Here is a 27,678-nt window from a genome sequence, read left to right as displayed (position 1 = left end):
GATTGAGGGTGGGAGCGCGCAGAGAGCCAAGCCGAGTGCGCTTGACGGTAAAAGTGCATCGAGCACAGCTTGGTGTGAGTAAAACCTCTCACGTGATATTTTTTACTGATTAAAAAATTTTCCAACCAACAGCGACTCTTTAATATAGACAAAATAATTATGTGGTGACCGAAGTCACATTTTTTGCGAAAACACTGGAATATGCTTCCACCTGACAAAGGTAAAATCTCCTCAGGAAAAGGTGGGTGCGCGTAATTTGGGCGTTAAGTAAAAACTGTTAAAGTGTTTGTTACTGAAACAATTTATCGATACTGGAGAGCGCTGTGTGATTTTGTAAAGATAATCGTGCGTAAAGTTGTTGAACGGGGATGCGAGTTTAAAGCGCACGCGACTCCCGCCGCTCGCGCGCGCCGGAGGTTCGGTCCGTTCATGTTCATGGAGTTTATAAGCAGGAGCCGCTAGAATGGACGTGATTGATGAAACTGAGGCCTTACAGAGATTCTTCGAAGGTAAGAAACTTTAATTCATCTCCTGTGGATGTGACAAGTTTAAAAACTACAATAGAATAACCTAAATCACGAACAAATGTTGCGTAATAATGCGTAACATATTAGTTGTTAATCCCTAAAAACAAAAACAAAAACACGCACTGTTTATGTACCATGGTAAAGGAAATTATATATACCGTCTGAATGATTACTCTGTATCATGTTTTTCTGTATCAAGTTATGTTTAATGGTGGTAACAGGTGGAACTAAGTGGTAACAATTGCAAAAATACTATCTATCATAATACCACAATACATTTTTAATTGACTATAGTATTACCAGAGCAGAAAAAGTAATATTGCAATGCAATGAATAACATTTAAACATGGCACCATGATGCTGCTTACCACATATTGTGAGTTGTATTTTGGGATAACTTTTAAAGTTTACTTAAGTCCTAATCATTACGTATTTTTACAGGTAACCTAATAAAACCATTGACATTGTTGGCCATGCATACTAAAGCACATAAACTGTTTGCAAATTATTCAGCGGTTTCGGTTGACTACCACATGTCCGATAACGTTTTTATTTAAGGGCCCGTGATTCAAACATCACTGCCATGTTATTTAAGAATGTGAAATGTGTTGTGTGTCATTTTTTAGGGGGGCAAAGATACAAAGAGCCTGTGATGATTCATCCCAGGACAGCCAGAACATAGAGAAGGAATTTTTGGGAAATGGGGAAAGGCTAAAAGGTGGAAAGAGTGGAAAGAGGGATGATGGTGAGATGCGGGGAGCGAAGGATGGAATCCAGATAGGAGGGGAGGAGGGGTTTTGAGGAGAAACATTGGTAGGACAGAGGAATGTGATAAATGTTGTGTCTGTAATGGTAAAGGATGGCGTAAAAGCAATGTATATCATGCAAAACATTTAAAGAGGCAAAAATATAGGAGTGAGATCAGAATCAAGCAAAAGAAAATGGCAAAACACTGCCACCGGGAGTTATCTGCGAAGATTTATTGCCTTCTTCTTTTTGAACCCTTTCCTCTTTTATTATCTTCCTCTTTTCCCTTTCGTTTTTTAGAAAGGAAGCAAACTTGGTTCACAACTTTATCAACATCCCCTCGACTCCATATTTTTTATTTTTGACAGATAAAAGCACCAGTTGTTTGCCCGGGTTGTGAGCTGAACTCTTTATTTTGTTGGGATTTTCCAACCATAATTCTCACGAGTGACACATCATTAGGCCTGACAAGTGTCTGCTCTCCGAGCAGGTGTAACGCTGTGTTTACATGACAGTGCTGTACTGTAAACACTGTTGACATCATTGGGTTGAGTTTATATGGCCATCAATTGCTGCTTTTGACTTTAAAGAGAATTTCACATGTTTACATTCTTCAGTTAGGGAGTGAGACGGGCGGGGTGTCTCCAATCCAAGCCGAAACGCTTCTGCTGCCCTAATGGGGAGCACTGGAGATTTTCTGGAGAGTCATAACTAGTGATATAACTATTAACGACATCACAAACAAACAATGCTAAAACACCCAACCTAGCAACATGATCACCAAGAAAATATTGTTATGGCCAAAAAAATTATCACTGGGGCAGTTTTTTTTTTAAAGTTTGAAATATGCACCATTTTAGTAAATATGTATTTGGTACTAATATGTACCTCTGATCTCTTTATATGAACTTTTAAGGGTGTAGTTTTTGAAAGAGTATCGCTCCAGTGAAAGCTAGTCTTTTAAATCATGCTATAGATTTCTGTTATTAAGATTCGGTTTTGACTTGATATATTGTGTATGTGTGTACACTTGTGCATCTGAATAGATGGCTTGTAATTTTTAATTGTTTGATTCCTGATGAATGATCTCTGTGTTTGTGCCCTGTTTGTTTGTGTGTCGAGAGTGTTAGGTCGGGGAGGGGGGGTTTGTCTGAAATGGACATCCATTGTGAAGTACAGCAACACAAAGCACAAAAGACAAAACAGTTTGAGTTGTTCGTCTGTAACCCTCATCTGTTCCTATTACTTAGTTTTTTCCTTTATAGCCCAGAAGGAGACTTAATGGAGTTAAGTTCTGTTCCATTTAAGTTAAGCGGTGAAAAACATCCACAGGTTGAGAATCAGGAACACCATACCAGTGTTTTCCAGGCTTGCGGTTTGTGGCGGCACAGGGTTATGTGAGACAGAGGTAGTGATAAACACGATGTGTTTGTGGTAATCAATTTTGATTTTGTGGCGGACAGAGAAATAAATGAATGTATGGGAAACACTGCATTCCAACGACGCTCCCACTTCAATGATGTCACATCGGTAGGCAGCGCAAATATAACGACTCGCCTATAATCCCTCTCACTATGAAGTGGTAGTAAACTCGATGGAAAAGCGAACCGAGCCAAAGAGAAGTGAGCTGACCCAACCTGACCCGTGGATGGAAAAGCGCCATATGATTTATCTTCACTAGAGAAGAGTGATTATAACTACTAAAATATAGTTGAAATTAGGGCTGGGTATTGTTAAAAATTTCACAATTTAATTTCGATTCTTGCTGCTTCTGTTCGATACGATATTGATTTATTTGCATCGGTATCGATTCAGTAATAGTAGATACACCAGTTAATAAGTTCCTGAGTATATTTTTAAATAATGTCAATCAATCAGTCAATCAACAAAATTTATTTCGGTCCTCACACATAACCTCCAAAACCAAAAAAATATATACATGCAGTATTACCAATGTTTAAAAACAAATTGGTGGTGCAGGCTTAAAACGGAGTGCAGCTGCTGTTTGCCATCTTGCTGTTTTTGTAAAGCGCGTCTTGTACAACGCTGAACGCTCTCACTAGAGTGTTGCCCACAGCGCCGCCACTGGCCGGTGGGCTGAATCGTTTCACATTTTACTGTGAGTTCACACCAGCCGCGTTTGAGGCATCAAATTCACGTCTACCACGTCCAGTTTGCCGCTTGAACATTTTAAGTTTACGTGTGAAATCACACAGAGATTCGCATCATGGGAGGGGCTTTTGCGACTCCGCTCGCTTCCTGTAATCACGTCACTACTAGAGCAAGCTCCTGATTAGTTAACACGGCGCATTTTTCCACCAAAGTTCAAAATTTATCAACTTGCGCGTTTCCCGCGTCAACGCTCAATTCACGCCATTCGTGCGAACTAGACGCGCGAATGAGGCGGAATCGCGTATACGCGCCACGTTTAAAGGCTTCATTCGTGCCGCGAGACCTCCAGACGTGTGTCAACGTGTCTTCACATTGACTTAACATTGTATTCCCTCGAGCTTGACGCCTCTACCGTGGCTGATGTGAAAGCAGCATTAGCCAGCCCTAGTTGAAATAAGTTAACTTAAAGGACAAGTTCGGTATTTTACACTTAAAGCCCTGTTTTCAGATTGTTTATGGTGAAATAGAACGGTTTTGACTGAATTTTCGACATATGCGGCTGCCCTGAGAATTTTCGGTTGTTTGTGTTTCACCTCACACCTTTACAATGGGTTTAATGGTGCACTGGAACAATCCTTCCTAAAATGCATTAAACTTTCGTTTACAAAGACGTGAAACTCCCCGAGTGGTCAGGGGTGTTCACTGATATGCTCACACAAAAATCGCTGCAAAAGATGCTTTCCAACAGGTGTTTTAGCATTCGTTGTTAACTTGTGGACCTATTTTTCCAAACGCCTCACACCCTTACATTCTTCCGTTGAGAGCTTGAATAATAGACACTCCAGCCCAGGTGGTGGCGCTAATCCGCCTTTGCCAATTGCAAGAATAGAAACAAAGTTCCCGGCGCGGAGTAATACCGTACCTTACAGCACATCTAATACAAGTCAATGGAGTTGGCAAAAACTACGATAAAGCCTGTTGGAATGCGTATTTTGCAGCGATTTTTGTGTGAGCATACCAGTGAACACCCCTGACCACTCGGTGAGTTTCACGTCTTTGTAAACGAAAGTTTAAAGCATTTTAGGAAGGATTGTTCCAGTGCACCATTAAACCCATTGTAAAGGTGGGAGGTGAAACACAAACAACCGAAAATTCTCAGGGCAGCCGCAAAACTTAACAAAACTTAAAATATTCATATTTACATCACTTGTACCTTAGCAAATCTGAGCACAGTGTATATTTCTCTCCTATACACTGAAAAAGATGCTGATATATGTTTTTAAGAGAAAAATCAGAGAAGGACAATACACATGACCAAAAAGTCTACTTTTTGCCAGCCATAAAGAAACCAGAAACAACTGTGATATTAATTTTCTTTCCAAATAGATGTCTAAATAGTTAAGTCATTCCTGTTTTTGAAGTAGTCTTAATATTAAAATGAATTGCAACCGTGCTCACGCATATAACAGCTCTGATAAGCATCCTCTCTGTATGTTCATCATCTGGATGGACTAAGAACATTGTGTGTTGAAAGGAATTTTGGGAAACAGTGGCTGGTTTCTGTTAGTGCACTACTCTAGGAGTGGATATTTTTCACAGATATTTACCTAAAGATAACTGGCACTGAATCCCCTGGTGACATAAGAATACTGTGAAAGGTTTTTTGCCTGCTAGTGTGCAGTCCTAAGCTGCTTACGGGGGTACGTACGTTCCCTAAGTCTAATGCAGGGATCATTCCTGGCATACCTTAAAGACTGTTAAAAAACAGAATGAGGTGCGAGTAATGATTCTCTCTCTTTTGCCATGACCGTTTCTGTATCGCTCGCTCGTTCCGAATCCATTAGTGTGACAGTGTGCAGACAGGGCGAGGGAGAGAGATAACAGTCTTAGTCTCTCTCTCTCTTACACACACACATGCACACAGATTGACGTACACAAACACTCACACATGCTGTGGGTGGGGTGAGATAAGGGCAGGGCACAGGTCATACAAAACATACACATACATGCCAACATGCACAAGCAAAAAATACTAAAATATATTCATGTATACAATAACCTGTGCATAAACACAGAAGCTTAGATTTAAAGAGCTGATCTGTTAAGACTGTAGTACAACAGATGGTGAACTTCACGGTACTGAAATTCAACTCTTCACCTTACTAACTAAAGACATAAAACTTTAAAGGCTATTTCACACTGATCCAGCAAACACCAACAAATTATAATGTCAGTGTTTGCTGGATCGGTGTGAATTATCCTTAAAAGAAACAAAATAAACAAAGGAATGCGAGAAACAATGACTCTTGTGTTCATATATGTTCAGCGAATCACATCAAAGAGATTCAAAGAGCACCTATTTCATTGCTAAAAACAACTTTATTTTGTGTATTTAGTATAATACAATGTGTTCAAGTGGTTTATGGTTAAAAAAACACACATATCGTACTTTTGGGTGATTCTAAAGAAAACCAGATTAAGAAGGTGTCCAGCATCAGAATTTTTAAAAAGCCCTTGAAGCTAAATCTTTTTATGCAAATATAAGATTAAGGTCTGAATTTACTATAACCTTTCCTTTTAGAGGATTTAAACAATATTTCTTATAGAATTATTTACATTTTTTATATTCATTATCAAAATTCTTATTACCGCAACATGATATTACATTAAATATATGCATTTACAAACTCATGTTTCAGTAATGAGAACTAAAAAGTTGTCTAGGTACTATGACAAACAAAATGTATACTTTTATCTGGAAAGAAAAAAATAAGAACTGCTTACCTGGTAGCCATCTTGCGTGTCACAGTCAATTATGTCCCTTCCAACATTTTTTTTAAATGTTAGTTCCTTGAGGGCTTAAACAATGATTGTAAATTGTTTCGGAGGATGAGAAAAAGTCTTGGACACATTTATATTCCTTATTATTATTTCTACATTTACCAATGATCACCAAATACCACATATGTTTCTGTACTGTAAATGTTTATAGTATAACATGCACTGGAGCTTTTTATTTTTTAGATTTTTAATTATAAATATTTCCATGTCAAAGAACCCAAATCCAGTCATGGACACGTTGCGGTAATAAAACATTTCCATTTAAATGTGGAAAAAACAACAAAATTGGTTTGTATGATGTCATTTGAAATCATGTGCAAATAGTACATTAAGAGATGTTTGTAACTGTTTGCTTCTTATTTTGATAGCATTTACATTTTTTATCAAAATGTTTCAAGACACCTCATGAGTCTAATTTTCGTGAGAAGCACCCTTTTGTGTAGCCCCAGATTTCACTCTCTTTCTGAAACGCACGGATTTGTCCCTGATTGGCCAGTATGTTGTGATTGGTCTGAATACCACTGACGTCAACCGGAAACGTGACGCTTCTACCATGTTTAAAAGATTTGGTTGCTAACAGGAGTTAACTTACAGGCTGTCAGACAAAGCAGTAGGAATGTTAATGTCGGTCTTGTCTACATCCCCAATCTCAGGAAGTAAACTGTTGCCTACAATAACGTTGGATTTTGGTCAGAATCTGACGTTGGATTAACGTTGGATTTGGTCGGAATCTGACGTTGGATTTTGGTCGGAATCTGACGTTGGAATTTGGTCGGAATCTGACGTTGGAATAATGTTGGAATTTGGTCGGAAGCCGACGTTGGAATAACGTTGGAATTTAATCGGAATCTGAAATTGGATTTTGGCCAGAATCTGACGTTGGATTTTGGTCGGAATCTGAAGTTGGATTAGTGTTGGGTTTTGGTTGGAATCTGACATTGGAATAACGTTGGATTTTGGTCGGAATCTGACGTTGGATTAGTGTTGGATTTTGGTTGGAATCTGACGTTAAAATAACGTTGGATTTTGGTCAGAATCTGACGTTGGATTAATGTTGGATTTTGGTCGGAATCTGACGTTGGAATAACGTTGGATTTTGGTTGGAATCTGACGTTGGATTAGTGTTGGGTTTTGGTCGGAATCTGACGTTGGAATAACGTTAGATTTTGGTCGGAATCTGACGTTGGATTAGTGTTGGGTTTTGGTGGGAATCTGACGTTGGATTAGTGTTGGATTTTGGTTGCAATCTGACATTGGATTAGTGTTGGATTTTGGTTGGAATCTGACGTTGGAATAACGTTGGAATTTGGTCGGAATCTGACGTTGGAATTTGGTCGGAATCTGACGTTGGAATTTGGTCGGAATCTGACGTTGGAATTTGGTCAGAATCTGACGTTGGAATAATGTTGGAATTTAGTCGGAATCTGACGTTGGAATAACGTTGGAATTTGGTCGGAATCTGAAGTTGGATTTTGGCCAGAATCTGATGTTGGATTTTGGTCGGAATCTGACGTAGGATTAGTGTTGGATTTTGGCCGGAATCTGATGTTGGATTAGTGTTGGATTTTGGTCAGAATCTGACGTTGGAATAACGTTGGATTTTGGTCAGAATCTGACGTTGGATTAACGTTGGATTTTGGTCAGAATCTGACGTTGGATTAAAGTTGGATTTTGGTCGGAATCTGACGTTGGATTAGTGTTGGATTTTGGTTGGAATCTGACGTTGGATTAGTGTTGGATTTTGGTCGGAATCTGACGTTGGAATAACGTTGGATTTTGGTCAGAATCTGACGTTGGATTAGTGTTGGATTTTGGTTGGAATCTGACGTTGAATCTGACGTTGGATTAGAGTTGGATTTTGGTCAGAATCTGACGTTGGAATAACGTTGGATTTTGGTCAGAATCTGACGTTGGATTAGTGTTGGATTTTGGTTGGAATCTGACGTTGGATTAGAGTTGGATTTTGGTCAGAATCTGACGTTGGAATAACGTTGGATTTTGGTCAGAATCTGACGTTGGATTAGTGTTGGATTTTGGTTGGAATCTGACGTTGGATTAGTGTTGGATTTTGGTTGGAATCTGACGTTGGATTAGTGTTGGATTTTGGTCGGAATCTGATGTTGGAATAACATTAGATTTTGGTCAGAATCTGACGTTGGATTAGTGTTGGATTTTGTTTGGAATCTGACGTTGGATTAGTGTTGGATTTTGGTTGGATTAGTGTTGGGTTTTGGTTGGAATCTGACGTTGGATTTTGGTCGGAATTTGGCGTTTGAATTTGGTCAGAATCTGACGTTGGATTTTGGTGGGAATCTGACGTTGGAATAATGTTGGATTTTGGTCGGAATCTGACGTGGTCGGAATCTGATGTTGGAATAAAGTTGGATTTTGTTTTGAATCTGACGTTGGATTAACGTTGGAATTTGGTCGGAATCTGACGTTGGAATAATGTTGGATTTTGGTCAAAGTCTGACGTTGGATTTTGGTCGGAATCTGACGTTGGAATAACGTTGGATTTTGGTCAGAATCTGATGTTGGAATTTGGTCGGAATCTGACTTTGGATTAACCTTGGATTTTGGGATTTTAAAGGAAAGCACATTAAGACGTTATTGACTCGTATAAGGGGCGTCTTAAGCACAAACACAGTGGCGCTGCTAGCCATTTTGGTGCCCTAAGCATAATTGTTTTATGATGCCCATACCCGTAACCCAAGAAAAAAAGTTTGTTTTTGCCAGTTTAACTTTTTACTAAACATCTATACCAATAACACAATAGTAGCATCACAGTAGCCTATAAAACTTAAGAACAGTAAAAAGAGAAAGTAAAATCTTAATAGCTTTGCTTACTTTGTAAACATATGTAAAATAGCCAACACACACTACACATTTGAAAGTGCAAACTTTTTTTCTGTAAATAGAAAAATAAAATAATATATAAATATAAAATGTCATTATGAATGATATAAAGCAAACATTACTGTTGAATTCTGTGCATAATTGCACCTCATTTTATTATGCTTTTATATTAGATTAGATTACATTAGATTTTTTTTAGATGTTTTAACTGTTCTACATAGCCTACTGTGTTTACAAAGAAAAGTACATTTGTGACCTTTAGTCCTCTAAGTCTTTGTTTTATTTAAGAAGATTTGCTATTCTTGTTTCTTATTATTGATGAATATTAATTTATTCAAAGTGACATTTAATTTGGGAAAAAACATGTCTAGATTATTTTGATAGTATGTTAAACAGGAATTGTTAGCCTACCATATGCACTGCACTGACTGCACGTTACGTTAACTGTTACTGAGAAAGTATTAACCACCATCACGTCAAGATAAACCATAAACTAATGCTTGATATTTAAAGAAAGATAGTAAAGAAAGCATTCTTGTCAAAACAGATATTTTTAAAACAGTAATTTCGTGTAGATGTCTACATATTGGGGTCGCGCACTCGCGCCTCTGTGTGCACGCGAGGAAGATCTTCTTGTCGGTCTTAATAACTCTTTAAACATTAATCAGGTCCCAAACTTTATCTCTCTTAATAACCCTTTTAACATCAAGCAAGTCCTGCAATTCATTTTTTAATTTCTGTATGCTTTAAAAGTGAAACCAAAATACACAGATGGAGACCCATTTAGACAGCACAGGTCACAGTAAGGCTGTGTCCTAATATATCCAACTATAGGCTGGACCAAGGGCGTTGCCTTAATCAACCTTAATAAAATTAGTGGCGTTAAAATGAATTTGCGTTAATGCGTTAATTTTGACAGCCCTAATTATTATGCTTGGATTCTGTGATTCCATATGCGTTTTCCGCTTCACGGAAATCAGGGCCCTACTGTTGTATGCCTCTGAATGACTGGCTATATGTGTGTAATGACCCTGCAACTAATATATATGTACAATACATGGGATTTTTATAAAAAAAGATATCAAAGAAATAAAAAATTTTCTTTAGCCCAGTGGTAGATGATTGCGTTAGCAGCACAAAAGGTTGTGGGTTCAATCCCACATGGCTACCTATTAAAAAGGTCCTAATACAATTAGGTACAGAATCCATTTGATATCAATATGTGGGCTACCTTGGAAATACCAATATGTAACTCTGAGGTACTTATTTAAACTCTTTTGGTGCAAAGCTGTATGTTTTGAAAGGATTCCTTCCCAGTCTGGGCTATGATACTTTTGGATAAAAGTGTTGGCCAAATGCATAAATATAAATGTGAAATTGGCAGTATAAAATATCACAAAATTTCTCAACGTGCGATAAAGTTTATTTTGGACCCATCTCTAAATGAAAATTTCAACTAATAACTCAACTAAGTTTATTTCTGTGTCTTTTATGCACATGGTCACGTTTGGGTAGGGGATCAGAAAGGTCGGTCAGATTTTCTGGTCTGAAACAGTTTGACCGTTGCGCGTGGTTTCCCTCATGTAACGGTGTATATCTGTCACGGGAATGTATTGTGTTTGAGCAGCCAGGCCTGTAACATTGACATCCCACTTTTATTACAACATCCCAATAATTACACACATTTCAGGTGACTTTGATCCGTTTCCCATATCGTATTTCTTTGTTTCAGAACTTCAGAACTATTATATTACCATTTTTAAAGAAAAAAAATACATACAAAGCAAATCGTTTTTTTTTTTAAATACATTGTTACCTATTCTTAGGTTATACTGCCACAATACCACAGTGTGAGTGGTAACCAGGGTGTTATATGGTTGCTAAGGTTTTACATTTATGCATTCAGCAGACATTTTTTTCCAAATCACAATGCATTACTCGGCGCATCTTTGTTCTCACCGTCGCAAACAGAAATACTTATGACGCAGCTTTTTTATGGCGCTGTTAAAAATTTGGCGAGGTGCATGTGCAGAGCTATGCACAGGCTACAGATAACCTACGGCGTAGACCTTACGCACGACTATAAATTGGACTTATGTGGTTTCTAGGGTGTGCAGGGTGGCTGTTATTCAGTTGAAGTTAAAAGATACCACCTCCAAGTCTTTACTTCTTCTTTATGCCATTCCAGCACAGTGGCAGCTCGTGACTGCTCACCCGAGGTGCGCAAATTCAAAATATGTGTTCGGAGTGTCGGGTCATTCTATAAAAATGGTGGCTTTTTGAACAGACAACTTTTAAAAAATATACTTCTTTTTTTTATACCCAAACTTATACTCAGATAATAGTTAACCTCTTAACATTATAAATCAACTGATGTTACCTATATTTTAGATGACAATTCAGGCTTCCCAGAATGTATTTTGACTATTTACTTTGCATACGTAATCAAAGACAGAAAAAGTTAATGTAATATTAAGAAGTTGTCTTGATTAGTAATAGGGATGCACGATATATCGGCTGACATATCGTTATCGGCCGATAACTGCTTATTTTTAATATTATCGGTTATTGGTCTGATAATTAGGCCGATAAATGAAAGCCGATAAATTATGGATTATTTTGGTTTGTTGAACCACTTCACTTGCTCATTGCTGGCCATGTGGAGTTTTGATTGGTGCTTTCTGTTCAAAGTAGTGGTTGTTATAAATTGTAACACCAGTGACATGAAATTGAGGGACAGGTATTCTCTGTAAATTATTTATAATATTTACTTGATATTTTAGTTTTTTTAAGTAGTCCACTAAATAACTGTACTACTTCCCTTTGTATTATGACATTTAAAGGGGGAGAATAATATTTTTTAACTCAAAATGTGTCACTAAACCACCACTCCTGACCCGAGGGACAAGCCAATTTCATGGTACTGACCGTGTTCTACAATATATATAAAAAATGGTTTGCAATATAACTGTCTTACACTGAAAAAAATGATTCATTGAATTTAATAAAAAAATGTAAGGTAAGTGGCTGCAATCACTTTATTTAAGCTACATTTAAACAAAAAAGATTAGTAAAGTAAAATAAAATATAAAACTTTTGTTTAAATGAAGCTTAAATAAATTGATTGCAACCACTTACCTTAAAAAATTGATTAAATTCAATGAATAATTAATAATAAAACACTTCAATTAAAACAAAAAACATATATTTTGTGTCATTATCTGACCATTTTAAGTGTTTTTCCTGGTGGTTGGGGCCGGGACAGGAAAGCCACCATTTTCATAGAATGACCCTGTCATGTGTTTTGCTCGTTTTTTCAAAATATGTGTTTGTTGCGTCATGTGAACCATATGCATCACGTGTTTTGTCAAAATAAGTGACTGCTGCACACACGTCAAAAGCATTTATGAAAGGTTGTGGTATCGATTGCCTGAGCGGAGCTCAACAAATAGCACATAACTCAGCGGCTAGCTAGCGCCTTAACTAGCGATTCAAAACAAAAACATTACAATTAAAACCGCTTGAACATTTTATTAAAAGTATCTAAAACATGAGTGTCATAATATAATCTCAATTAAACAACGTTAAAATAACGTTACTTTCATTTGTGCGACTCCTTGACAGTTCGACGTTCATCAATAAAATTCCTACGTTAACGTTTACCCCTCTCTTTCAAGTGTGGTCCTTATCACACTTCGTTTCAAGGGCTATGTATCCCTACGCCTTGGCCCTAGCACTTGATCAAACTGAGAATTGAGACGCCACTTCGCCTCACATGAACGCGCAAAACCGAGGTGAAGGGGTAAGGGGAAGGGGTAAGACAGAGAAATGAGACGCACCCTTAATTTTCCTAAATCCTATGTGTGATCAATAACAGTGATGTTTGCCTTGAACACCACTTATAACATTTCAAGCTTTTCAATTTTGGAAAACGAGACAGTTAACCATAATAGCCAGATTAGACCACACCAGATAATCTGGTTAGTGGGGATTACCGAATGGGGAGGACTTGGCCAATCTTGACAGTTGTGAGGCGTGCAGGCTGTTACCCTTTTACACCCCTTTGAGAATTCGGGTCATTCTTTGAATTCCTTAATGTTACCCGACTTCTACACGTTTGTTTCCAATCTCTACTGACAGTATGAAGATATTCAGAGCGTTTTCTTACCTTTCAATCTCTCTTTCTCTCTCTCTCTCTCTCTCTCTCTCTCTCTCTCTCTCTCCCAGTCTAATATTCATACAGTGTAGTAAGCTGCTCAGGTTGGCCGGTGCGTTCAGTGCTGGTGGGCGACTATAACTGTGTGTGGTGGCCTGGTACATCTCTTTCTCATGACCGAGACCTAATCCTGCATTACAACACACACACACAGTCAAGCAACACAGCTAAGGTTCAAGGCAGAAAGGTGTACATGTTGTTTGGAAAGATATGAGAGACGGGGGTCATAAACACACATCTTCAGTGCTGTAGGGTTTATGTTCATCCATAGACAATGCTGTGGCTTCGAGCAGGTACTGTCTCCATTTCTCAGCCTTCATTTTGATAAATAATCATTCTTTTCAAATTCTTCATTACTGTTATTCTTACAATAACAAGGCCTCCATTAGATCAGTATATGTGTCTTTGTGAACATGTGGACTTCAAGCAAACTTTCATTAGGTGTGTTGTGTATAGACATTTTTTGCATTTGCTAGGTCAAGCCTTACCATGATACTGTTTAAACATTTTACATCATTTGACCCAGGGATGGAGGACACCAATCATTTATGTTGTATTACTTTCTAAGCCTTTCGACTTATGATTCTCACCTTGACAATGAAAATCTTATAGGCTTAAATGAGAGTCCTGTGTCATTTATAACCATTATATTATAGAGACTTGGGGTAGGATCTTGGGCCAGTGAGCAACCATTCATAACATCCAAGTCTCATTTCAGCGTATCCTAAATGAATGTTTCTTCTGCAAGTGTTTCAGTAAGAGGTTGCATTGATCGCACTGATGGGGTGTGTATACGTTAAGTCAGGTGTCCCTCTGTGTTTCAGAGGAACCCAGGGCATTCTGGGTAGTTTACGAATTGATAAATAATGGACTTTGCTCTGTTATGCTTTACTCTGGTGTGAATTAGGGCTTAATAATTAACACACATGATCACACATACATTACACAGATCTGGGGTCGGTTGAACCAGCTGGACAAAAGTTAGGTGTAAGCCCTATGTCAGGCTTAGATACCTCTGGGTTTAACTGCAGTAAAAGTTGAGACGCCATTGGCATTACTATGGTTACAAACCAGCTAATAGATGACAGATGATAGTTGTCCGTCCTCTCACATTTGTCGGTATTGTATATTGAAGGCTTAGGTTTTAATCTGCCATTTACTGCAGTAATCACAAAGACATTTTTTTTATAATTTGTATGGTCATAAAAACTTAAACGCCCTAAATATCATAATTACAATTTTTATGCAGCGTTTCACAGTCGGGGTCACATATGCACCCTTTCTTTTAAAAAGGTACTGCCCCAGTTACAGCTTTTGTACCATTTTTTCTGAAAGTGTGGTGTGGTGCACATTGTATAAGTACATAGATCGATATATGGAGATGGTGAGAGATATAAATGTAGACAGCGAGTAGGGAATGATGCCAAATGCATTAAAGAAATCATGGAAAATTTTTATCTTGATTAGTTGTCGACCGCTATGTTTTTTTATGGCAGATGCCGATACAGATATTAAGAAAGCTGATTGGCTGATATGAGGCGATATAACACAAATGTTATTACAGTAAATAAGAGGCAAACAGAAAATTGGTGAAACTAAAAAAAAAACATTTGTTGGGCATAACATTTATAAATATATGAAGAGTTTCGTTGCGTTTTTTAGTTTTTCAGAAATCTCGTTTTTTTGGTTGTGCATTCCAATTAATATCAATTCAACTGCAGTTGGTTTGTTTTGATTTAAACCTTCATAACTTAAAGAATACAGCTAAGTAGCACAATAAAACAAAATAATAACATGATAACATAATAATAAACATGTTTTGACAAAAATGTTAAAACGGAGTTATCTCGTTTTGCAACAAAACTCTTCATATCCTTTTGAAGTACTTAAAACATTAATGTGTATCTGATATCTCATGGTACGTGTTTAACCTCATACGTGGACATCACATTTTTTGTTGTTTGCACCATAACACTTAATTCTGTGTAACTGGAACCTGTTGTACACAAACATGGACATTACACTGCACTGAAAAATATTTGGGCTGCGTTTCCCGTTAACGTTGACTCTTAGCGCGCTACGAAGACTCTTAAGTTAAACCTTAACTACAGGTTTACCTTTTCTAGGCGTGTTTCCCGAACTGTACCTTAGCGGGTTTCTTAAGGTATACTTTCTTACGTACGACGTTACCAGGTGCTGTCCATGGCGATGGTGCTGAATAGGTTGATATCGATTGCTCGACAATCAATTGTTCACTTTATGTAATAGGTACTTCGCTGCGTTATCAGAGAGCGGTGTTATTTATTAAAGAAACATTTCAGAAATAGTTCAAGTTACATTTATTAGGAATATCTGGTAAAAATATTTCAAATTGCAAACAACTAAATATAAACCTTGTATATTTTATTTTATATCAAACCCGTGCAAAACTCGCAACTTCATGTCCAAAAGTATAATGCATAAACTGCTCCAATGCATCCATTATTCCTTCACTTTAAAGGATAATTTATATTAGGGGTTCCCAATAAATGCATTGCACAGGGAAATAAGGTGGGTCGTGCAAGTCACCTGGCTTGGCATTACACTTAAAATATAGAAAAACAAATTGTTGTTCATTAGTTCACGCGTTTATGTGTTTGGACACTGCGCAAGCAGCACGTTTACAATGCGGATAACGCTTAATGGACGCATTTCTGGAGCCGCGCCTGTCTGTTTACCTTAAATATAACATACAATATATATTATATGATATATAAATATATAGTATGATTGTTTTAGGTTTAAGCTTTGATTAGTTTTAATGTGGAAAATTTGTTGACCTTATACAAGCAATTATCAAGTGGAGCATTTTCTTTTTAATGTTTATAAAGAATATGGCATGCAGTTGCCTCAAAGTTATAAAACATTAAAAAAACTTCAATGCAAAGTCGAATTAACATCAATAATAATATTTAGGAAAATCAACAATTATGATTTCGTGATGAATGTGCTCCCGTGGCATGCAATTTTTTAACTTGATTTGTTTTATTTGCAGCTAAAATAGCCGGTAAACTAAAGATTTAACGGATATGAAATGCTCAACTGAAATAGTAAGATTCGCTGTGTAGCTGCCTGCCATAGTTTCACCAACTCCTCCACCCAAAATCTTTTTTTAATAGTTTCTTTAGCCTGTAATAATAGTTCACAGCTGATGTTCCTTTGGAAAAAAATATAAAAAATCTAACAACCATCAGTGTAATAATGTCTAATTATGTGAATGTTTTATTCTTTAAATAAATAAAAAATGCCTAATTTAACACGGAGTGTACTTCAACTTTTTTTTTAAACAGATATTTAGTTATATAGACTGCAATCTACACAAGCTTTTATCACAGTCATGGCCCCTAGTGGAGATCATGTGGGATAAGGTATAGCTAAGATTGCTCCAGACCAACCTTCCGAACGAACGACTTACAGAAGTGATACGTAACTAAGAACGTTTCGGGAAACACGTATTAACGATAAGGTACAGCTTAAGGTACAACTTAAGAACGACGTAGAGCTAAGAAGGTTTCGGGGAACGCAGCCCTGGTTATTATATTTATTGGTTCTTCCTAACCCCAAATAGCTGGAAGAAATCAGAAATATTTCAACCAAACCAAAGCTTGGGTCTTAAGTTTTTTAAACAACATTATGTGAATATTTATTGGTCAATTTACTGTCTTTCAGACTTTACATTGAGTGACACTGAGTGTCTTTTTTATTACAAACATCAAATTTAAGTAATAGAGAAATTTACTGGCCGAATGAAAATATTTATCGGCCCATGCCGATAATAAAAAATTCAAATATCACCCGATATATCAGCCTCTGCAATATATTGTCCTATCACTAATCTTGATTCATCATAATGACATGATTTAACTTACCTCGGATGAGCCACCTGCATCCGAAAATGACTGTCATCGAAATTTCTGATGTGAATAAAATTATTGCCAGGCTCTGTTATAGTTACTGATCTTAAGTTAACTGCATTACATATTGATTTATTTTTTTTAAATAATTATTTAACTCCTGTGATATTTAACACTTCATTTGCTAATAAGAGATTGCCATACAGTATGAAAATAAAACTTGAAAAATGTTTAACACTAACAGAGAAAAATATGAGAGAGAGCATGGACTATAGTCTGTTTTTACGTGTTCACGAACATACGCGCACGGTCGAATGCACAGCCTTGCAAAGTATAGTTTATTTGACTCTGACATGTTGGCAAACATTTGACGCGTGCGCAATGCGACAAAAAGCAATGCATCTCTTGGGCTACATACTACATTCACCTAGGAGCATGACCAAAGTTAAAAAAATCCAGGCGGTGCATGTACGATACGCGTGCACCATTCCGATGACGAAAATTGCATCACGTGCACTGTACGCGGACCCTCATGTACGCGTAAAAAATAGACCATTCTCAGCTTTTTTGCCTAGCACGAGCCATCTTTCGGATGCAATTAAATTCATAAGCAATAAGTATGGTCACTATGCTTTTATGACAAGATGAACATTACAAAACAAGCAAATCACTTATAAAAGTTCACCAAACATTTAAAGTACAAAGCATTTGTTTCTCCACCGTTTGTTTAATCACCTTCTCCTCTCCTTCATTGTCTAAAAACATTTCTCTCCCTTTCCTATACTCCCCCTCACCCCCACTCTTGTTCTCCCTTCCCGTCAGTCATTTCTGCCGCTGTTATCAGTGTTTGGATGGCAGATTTATCGCAGGAGGATTTAAACATCTGGATCTTATTTAGTAAAGTCATCAGTCTATGTTTCTCTCTGCCCTCCTGGCACACACATAAAACTGTCCAAGCAGAGACCCCAACCGCAGCATCCATACGAACGGAGGACCTTGAAACGTTACATCACTGTTGGGTTTTTCCATTCAGCTTTTGTTTTTGGAACTAATTGCTAACTAAGGGGAACTAGCTAATTACTAACCAAGTATGTCGACTCATAGTATATACTGTACCTGATGTAAATATCTACTAAGAACAAAAACTCCAAATCTGCTGGTTGTTGAACCAAAAACTGGGCAGCCCCTATGGCCTGACTTTGGCCTTAAATGTAAGGCTGTGGAATTTCTTTGCCTATTTTATTATCACCAAGGTAGAGATCATAAGCCCTAAACGTGTGGGATGATTGATTTACATCTCAAAGTAAACACCGTTAATGATGGATAAAGGGAAATATATAGACCACATACCTTTACTTACATTTATAAGCCATGAAAGCTAAATAAGACATTTATAAGCAATGAAAGGTCCAAGTCTGGATATCTACTGGTGCGGGATTTAAACCCTCTGTGATCTATAGGACACAAGCGGACCAGAGGTTTTTCCAACATTAACATCGGAATTCTTCACATTCCAGATTTGTTAGTGGTCTAATCCAGTGGTTCCCATGTTCGGGGCAAGGGGGACCGAAATGGTGCCTGGAGGCCAAACATGAGTTAATCATAAAGTGAAGATGTTGATAAAGTTTGCATTGCCTTGCTTCATGTCAATTAGGAACAACAAATGTCTGTTTAAATTTTACAATAGTACAGACTGAGGTAGATTTTCATTCAATTGAAATATTATTATTAGACAAATATTGTTTAAAATACTGTAGTGTTAGGCTATAGTTTGTCACACTACTGTGCAATTGTAATTACCCAATTGTAAAGCCACTGTGCCGCCATATTGGTATGCCCAATCATTCGATTAAATTAATAGGATGTTATCAGATTTTAATAATAAAACACGACTCAGTCTCTGTTTTTATATCTGAAGTCTTCCTGTGCGTTATAACAACGCAAACGTCCTAAGCTTGTTCATTTAAAGTTGTACATTTTACTTTTTTAACAAAAGTTACTATACATTGATCTTTATTGAAGCATCAAATCAGCCCGCATTATTCATAATAAATGTGTTCATTCTGAAATCTAAATAAATAATAATGCTTTGCCCATAAAGCAAAAATTTTTTTACATATATTTTAAAATATACAAAAAATGTTTTCTGAAATGTATTTTGAAATATGTTTTAAAAAATTATTTTTCACTAATATATTTTTGGCCATTTTTTGTATATTTTAAAATATATATTCTAAAAATAAATAAATTTTAAAGCATTAAAAATATATCTATCATACTATCTACTTTGTTTATGTTATGAACCTGTAAACATTACCGTTTTAAAAATATTACAATTTTATATTTTTTCAACTTTAAAATATACTTTATAAAATTAACTTATATTTAGCATGTATTTTAAATATATTTGGGCAAAGAATACTTTTTGGCCTATGGGATGTAAAATTTAAATACATTTTGAAATATATGTTGACCGTCCTTCTACGAGATGCCAAGCCGATGCCTGACCAGCGACCACCGGCGAAACCAGTTTAATTCGCTTAGCCGTTCACATACCCCGATAGTATTTATATATATATAAATATATATCTCTCTCAAGGGTTTTTTCCCTCCTAGGAGTTTTCCCCCTGGACTAGCCAGGAGGGTTTTCCTCCTAGGGTTTTTTTCATCCCCTGGAGAGTCCGCCACCTTTGGCTTAACTTACTACTTTACTGTATACGTTACATTATTACTATGCTCGTTTTTCTCGGTTTCATACATCTATTAATGTAAAGCTGCTTTGAAACAATTAACTATTGTGAAAAGCGCTATATAAATAAAATTGAATTGAATTGAATATGAAGGTTAAAACTAAATATATTTCCAAATTCAAAAATATATTCAAATAAGCATAACATTCTACAAAATATATTTTGCATATATTTAAAATATATTTCTGGCTAGAGAAATGTATTTTTTGCTGTATGGGTGTATATGTGCTTTCAATAATTTGCTGGTTTTGTAATTATGTTGTTATACAGTATTGTTTTTGTTTGTACAGTAAAATGCGTTAACAATGTTAATAGCATGTATTTTGAAAGGGTTAAGATGACGCTTTAAATCGTGGTTAAACTAACATGTATAAAAACAAAACTTAATTTCAATGCCAATATGCTTATAAAAAGCCACAGCATAGGTCTTCTTATTACTAACTGACCATGGCTGTTTCACAATAGGTGTTCTTCATGCGATCCTTGTGTTCTCGCTCTACGTCATAATTAACCGTCGAAGTTCAATTCCAATTCTCAAAAACGCAAGTACAGAGGACACATGAAAATACCTGGATGTGTTCTTGATATCGAGGATGCATCAAGTGCAGACTTGCATGCTGAAATCACAGAACGCCCCAGAAGTCATTGCGGCAAAACAATGGCGGAGGTCAGGTGACCAACAGGAAGTTCGCACACTCAATTCTTAGTTCTGTGTTCTCGCGACCTTCTGAGTTAGTTCTTTCGAGGTCGCCTGGCAAGACCCATCTCCACGAGAACGCAAATTCGTTCTTTGCGTTTTTGTAATTGAGAAACAGCCCATGTATGCTCTTAATGTCAAAAAACTTTATTTACACCTGTTGCATTACAACAGAATGAACAGAATCTCTTCTAGAAACCCTTCTAGATTAAATCATAAACATTGCAAATAACATCAGAATAACAGTTAATTCACGCACACGTATCATAAAAATGAATCTTGTGTGACTGATGCGCTGTAAACCAGGTGAATTTAGATCATTATTTTCAATGTAAGTCAATGACTGCATCTGCCGCTTGGGCGTAGCAAGATGGCCGCTCGAACTCTTCAGTGGCTTCACTTCTCGCTGTTACGCAATCCGGCCATTTATGTAGATCAGTGACGCATATGCATTGCATTGCATTTCTATACGTTTGATTCCATACGGATGATATGAAGTTTAGCTTTTTTATTATTTCATCTGCGTGTGTGTGGTCACTAGGCTTAGGTGCAGGTGACCTTTAGCAGGTGTTGCACTGAAGTGATTAGATCAGGTGGTGGAGATTTGGAGAGATTTGGCAAAGAGGTGAAGAGGGGGGCATGAGAGATATTTAGTTATTTATTATTTATAGCTATGTTTGTTTTTACATGCAATATCCCATACCAAAATACAAATGCATACACATAATCACACAAAAAATTAAACAGTTATTTATAGATTTAAATAAAGAAGAACTGATTTAATAAAACAATATCAAAAGCATAACAAAAGTCCACTGAAATATCAACTGTTCATTTTTTTATTCGTAATTTGGGTGTTTTGACATTTCGTGCATGTTGTGAAACGTATTTTATCACTGTAGAGACGGCATGCTTGTGTAAAGACACAAGATACAAATCCAATCTCTCTCTCTCTCTCTCTCTCTCTCTCTCTCTCTCAGGTCATGATATTAACAGCTCTTTGGAGCCAGCGAACATTGACACCAGTATCCTGGAAGAATATATCAGCAAAGAAGACGACAGCACAGATATGTGAGAAGTTACCACACACTTTCACTTGAGTATTCACTGTAGTATTTGTGTGTGTTATCTAGACACATGTAGTCTGTACCACCCCGTACTTAACTATCATGACAAATGTTCATCATATACAGTATGATAATAATATAATAATAATACATGTATGGCTGTATTACAAATGTAATTTTTTCCTACAGTTGTTTCACAGAGGTTCACAGTACTCCAGGGCCCCAGTACCCTTTGGCCCAAGGCGGGGCATCCTCTTCAGGGGGGGTAGGGTGTGGTGTAAGCCCCCCCATCCCCCTACGCCAGGGTGTTCCCCCTTCTCTGCCCCAGTCCTGCCAGAACCCTTACCCGCCACCACCTTCTTTGGGCCTCCTTAGACACAACTACCCCTGCCTGGGGCAACAGCAGAGTCACCAACACCAGCAGCCGCACGTCAAGCCGGACCACCGTGGACAGTACGCACCGGGGTAAGAGGGTAATCATGGGTGGACTAATATAATAGATTTAATATGAGGTAAATAACAGCAACAGCAGGCAGGTTTTTTACATTCGTTCGTGGCCACACCCCCATTAAGCTTTATTCATCATATAACGCCCCCTCAGTATGTCCACCCCTTTATTGAACTTAGATAAACTTCCAAAACTCTGATGCCACAGACTGAGTAAAGTCAAGATAGAGGAGTGAACTGTGAATAAGCATTGACAGAGTATGTGAATAAGTCAGGCCTGATAACTGATAATTAGTTTTAGTTTTGCAATCGGTGATGCTGTAATGTTGGTCAAATGAAACCAGTAGGTATGAGTGAGTTTCCATTACAATTACACAAATATGTAAGCTAATAATATTTATATGAATAATATCTATATTAATATAAAGTAAAGATAAGTAGTAATTGGACGATACAACATGATAACGATTCTCTCAACCAGTTCAAACAATTCTGCGATACGATTCGATTTAGGGGTATATTGATCAATTTATCAATATTAAGACAAAGTTTTCTGCGTCAGACATTTTGCTGCTTTGTTGTTGCTTTGGCGAAAATTTGTAGACGGACAATGTGTTAACATGTGGTAAAAGTACCTCACATAATTAGCATCAATGCATCGTAACATTAGACATTTGATTGATGCATCGACCCATATAGATGTATTGCTACTGCCCTGAAGATAAGTACGCAAGTATTATAAGTTATTTGTAATTTTATTGTTATTGCAGAACGCTACCCGAGTCTCCCCCAGACTCCAGCTCAGAGCCTTATTCTCCCCAGCAAGCCAACGGTAAGTTCAGTCCACCTGAACAGTTTAACCTAGAAGTATAGTTCAGTGTTTACGCATACACGAGGGTCTGCATTCAAAGTGCGTGACGCAAATTTCGTTATCAGAATATTATGCGCACACCGCTGGATTTTTTTAACTGCACATACTTTTAACCATGCGCATGCAGGAGAATGTAGTATGTAGCCCATGAGATGCATTGCATATTGTCGGGTTGAACATCTGCATACACGTACGAGCCAAATAAACTATGCTTTGCAAAACTGTGCGTTAGATCGTGCGCTTACATTTGCGTAAGCTAATAATATTAATAATATTTACGTGAGGGTCTGCGTACAATGCGCGTGACGCAGATTTCGTCATCTGCGCATCGGCAGATTTTTGTAATCACACAAACTTAGTATGCGTAACTCACGCATTGCATATACAGGAGAATGTAGAATGTACTCAAGGAGATGATTGCATTTTGTCGCAATACGCATAACACGAAGATCTGTGTACGTGTATGAGCCAAATAAATTATGTTTTGCAAAGCTTATAATATTAATAATAATTATAATATCTATAGTTCTGTTTTTACACATACGCGAGGGTCTGCGTACAATGTGCATGACGCACATTTCGTTATCAGAATATTATGTGCGCACCACCAGATTTTTGTAAACGCACGTACCTAGTATGCCTAGCTGGAACATCTGTGCACACATACAAGCCAAATAAATTTTGCGTAGCTTGCGCATGCGTATGCAGGAGAATGTAGTATCCCATGAGATGCATTCCATCGCTTTGAACATCTGCATACACGTACGAGCCAAATAAACTATGCTTTGAAAAATGTTGAATCGACCGTACGTTTACATTTGTGTAAGCTAATAATATGAATAATATTTATAGTTCTGTTTTTAAACATGCGCGAGTGTCTGCGTACAATGCACATGACACAAATTTCGTCATCAGAATATTACATGCACCGCGCCAGATTTTTGTTAACGCACGTACCTAGTATGCGTAGCTCGAACATCTGTGTACACATACAAGCCAAATAAATGTTGCTTTGCAAAGCTGTGCATTCGACCGTGCGCTTACATTTGGGTAAGCTATTTATATTAATATTAATAATATCTATAGATCTGTTTGTACTCATACGCGAGGGTCTGCGTACAATGCGTGTGACGTAAATTTCGTCATCAGAAGATAACATGCCTCCCACCAGATTTTTGTAAACGCACGTACCTAGTATGCGTAGCTCGAACATCTTTGTACAAATACAAGCCAAATAAATTTTGCTTTGGAAAGCTGTGTATTCGACCGTGCTCTTACATTTGAGTAAGCTAATTATACCAATATTAATAATATCTATAGATCTATTTTTTTACACATACGTGAGGGTCTGCATACAATGTGATTTACGCAAATTTCGTCATTAGAATATTATGTCTTCGCATCGCCAGATTTTTGTAATTGCACAAACTTAGTAAGCGTAACTCGCGCATTGCCCATACAGGAGAATGTAGACGAATGCGACGAACATCTGTGTACGTGTACGAGCCAAATAAATTGCGTTTGACCGTGCGCTTATATTAGTTTAACTAATAATATTAATAATAATAATAATATCTATAGTTTTGTTTTTACGCATACGCGAGGGTCTGTGTACAATGTGCGTGACGCAAATTTCGTCATCAGAATATTACGTGTGCATCGCCAGGTTTTCGAGTGTTCGACCGCATGCTTACATTCGCGTACACATAAAAAAAAACTATACTTCGGGCTGTCTGCCTTGTGTGGAGCAGAAGCTAATAGTACACTAACACAATTCACCTTATAACTCTGACAATTTTGGGAAACAAGGACTTTAAAAGGTCTAATCTTATTTTTTATATGTAAGTGCCACTTCACTTTGTTTATGTGCATCTACGCTCTTTTGTCTCAGATCCGCACATGCTTAGAACAATGACGCCTGAGAACATGTGTCACATGACCAGTCCTCCACCTCTCCCCACACACTCCCACTATCCCAGCATGCACCGGGACATGTACCTTAAGCCAGAGCCCGTGATATCACAGTACCCGATCGGTCCAATCAGTGGTGGTACCGGAGACATGCAGCAGGGTCAGATGATACATCAACTCATGCAACATCCACAAGGGCAAGAGTAAGCGAGCGAGCAAGAGTCCAGCAATGTAAAAAAAAAGTATTTCAAAAAATATAAGTTTTTACTTTCTGTCTCTCTCCAGTGGCATTCCTGTTCATCCGGCAAAGAAGAGGAAACATTCTGACTCACCCAACAATACTTTCAACTCTCAAATACTCACGGGCATCATCAAACAAGAGCCAGGTATACACAAACAGTAAATTGCCCAAAAAATAAGATTTTAAAGTCTTTTTTGGTAATTTACTCACGCATGGTCATACAGGTCAAGGCAAAATGTAGCCCATTAGATGCGTTGCACTTTGTTGCAATACGCATGCGTCTAATAAACAATGCTTTGCAAAGCTGTGCATTCACCTATCCGCTTACATTCGCGTAAGCTAATAATATTAAAATTAATCATATCTATAGATCCGTTTTTACGCACACAAGAGTGCGTACAATGTGAATGCCGCAAAGTTCGTCATCAGAATATTATGCACGCATCGCCAGATTTTTGTAGCCCACGTACTTAGTATGCGTAGCTCGCACATGTGTATATAGGACAATGTAGTATGTAGCCCATGAGATGCATTGCATTTTGTCGCAATATGCATGCGTCTAATAAACAATGCTTTGCAAAGCTGCGCATTCACCCATCCGCTTACATTCGCGTAAGATAATAATATTAAAATGAATCATATCTATAGATCCATTTTTACGCACACAAGAGTCTGCGTACAATGCGCATGGCGCAAAGTTCGTCATCAGAATATTATGCTCGCATCGCCAGATTTTTGTAGCCCACGTACTTAGTATGCGTAGCTCGCACATGTGCATATAGGACAATGTAGTATGTAGCCCATGAGATGCATTGCATTTTGTCACAATATGCAGGCGTCTAATAAACAATACTTTGCAAAGCTGCGCATTCACCTATCCGCTTACATTCACGTAAGCTAATAATATTAAAATGAATCATATCTATAGATCAATTTTTACGCATACAAGAGTCTGCGTGCAGTGCGCATAGCGCAAAGTTCGTCATCAGAATATTATGCGCGCATTGCCAGATTTTTGTAGCCCACGTACTTAGTATGCGTAGCTCGCACATGTGCATATAGGACAATGTAGTATGTAGCCCATGAGATGCATTGCATTTTGTCGCAATATGCATGCGTCTAGTAAACAGTGCTTTGCAAAGCCGCGCATTCACCTATCCACTTACATTCGTGTAAGCTAATAATATTAAATTTAATCATATCTATAGATCAGTTTTTACGCACACAAGAGTCTGTGTACAATGTGCATCCCGCAAAGTTCGTCATCAGAATATTATGCGCGCATCGGCAGATTTTTGTAGCCCACGTACTTAGTATGCGTAGCTCGCACATGTGTATATAGGACAATGTAGTATGTAGCCCATGAGATGCATTGCATTTTGTCACAATATGCATGCGTCTAATAAACAATACTTTGCAAAGCCGCGCATTCACCTATCCACTTACATTCGTGTAAGCTAATAATATTAAATTTAATCATATCTATAGATCCGTTTTTACGCACACAAGAGTGCGTACAATGTGCATGCCGCAAAGTTCGTCATCAGAATATTATGTGCGCATCGCCAGATTTTTGTAGCCCACGTACTTAGTATGCGTGGCTCGCACATGTGTATATAGGACAATGTAGTATGTAGCCCATGAGATGCATTGCATTTTGTTACAATATGCATGCGTCTAATAAACAATGCTTTGCAAAGCTGCGCATTCACCTATCCGCTTACATTCGCGTAAGCTAATAATATTAAAATGAATCATATCTATAGATCAGTTTTTACGCACACAAGAGTCTGTGTACAATGTGCATGCCGCAAAGTTCGTCATCAGAATATTATGCGCGCATCGGCAGATTTTTGTAGCCCACGTACTTAGTATGCGTAGCTCGCACATGTGTATATAGGACAATGTAGTATGTAGCCCATGAGATGCATTGCATTTTGTCACAATATGCATGCGTCTAATAAACAATACTTTGCAAAGCTGCGCATTCACCTATCCACTTACATTCGTGTAAGCTAATAATATTAAATTTAATCATATCTATAGATCAGTTTTTACGCACACATGAGTCTGTGTACAATGTGCATGCCGCAAAGTTCGTCATCAGAATATTATGCGCACATCGGCAGATTTTTGTAGCCCACGTACTTAGTATGCGTGGCTCGCACATGTGTATATAGGACAATGTAGTATGTAGCCCATGAGATGCATTGCATTTTGTCGCAATATGCATGTGTCTAATAAACAGTGCTTTGCAAAGCTGCGCATTCACCTATCCACTTACATTCGCGTAAGCTAATAATATTAAAATGAATCATATCTATAGATACATTTTTACGCACACAAGAGTCTGCGTACAATGCGCATGGCGCAAAGTTCGTCATCAGAATATTATGCGCGCATCGCCAGATTTTTGTAGCCCATGTAGTTAGTATGCGTGGCTCGCACATGTGGAATCGACCGTAGATCCGTTTTTACGCACACAAGAGTCTGCGTAAAAAT

The 27,678-nt window shown here is 37.6% G+C and overlaps 1 protein-coding gene across 3 annotated transcripts in view; it reads left to right on the top strand.

Moving 5' to 3' along the window:
- The window catches only part of LOC141362447 (myelin regulatory factor-like), a 42,628-nt gene continuing 14,950 nt past the window's right edge, over positions 1-27,678 (top strand). For 2 of the 3 annotated variants that reach the window (XM_073864537.1, XM_073864535.1), the window contains exons 1-6: positions 1-509; positions 21,620-21,710; positions 21,896-22,171; positions 22,924-22,985; positions 24,916-25,138; positions 25,221-25,321. In XM_073864537.1, coding sequence (XP_073720638.1) covers positions 464-509; positions 21,620-21,710; positions 21,896-22,171; positions 22,924-22,985; positions 24,916-25,138; positions 25,221-25,321 — 799 coding nt within the window. In that variant the 5' untranslated portion in view covers positions 1-463. The remainder of the gene's footprint in view (positions 510-21,619; positions 21,711-21,895; positions 22,172-22,923; positions 22,986-24,915; positions 25,139-25,220; positions 25,322-27,678) is intronic. The other variant, XM_073864536.1, reaches the window with a different exon arrangement.

This window comes from Misgurnus anguillicaudatus, unplaced genomic scaffold (genome assembly GCF_027580225.2).
Source record: "Misgurnus anguillicaudatus unplaced genomic scaffold, ASM2758022v2 HiC_scaffold_27, whole genome shotgun sequence".
NCBI lineage: Eukaryota > Metazoa > Chordata > Actinopteri > Cypriniformes > Cobitidae > Misgurnus > Misgurnus anguillicaudatus.
Note: the sequence above shows the minus strand (reverse complement) of the source record. Positions and strands in the feature narration are given on the sequence as shown.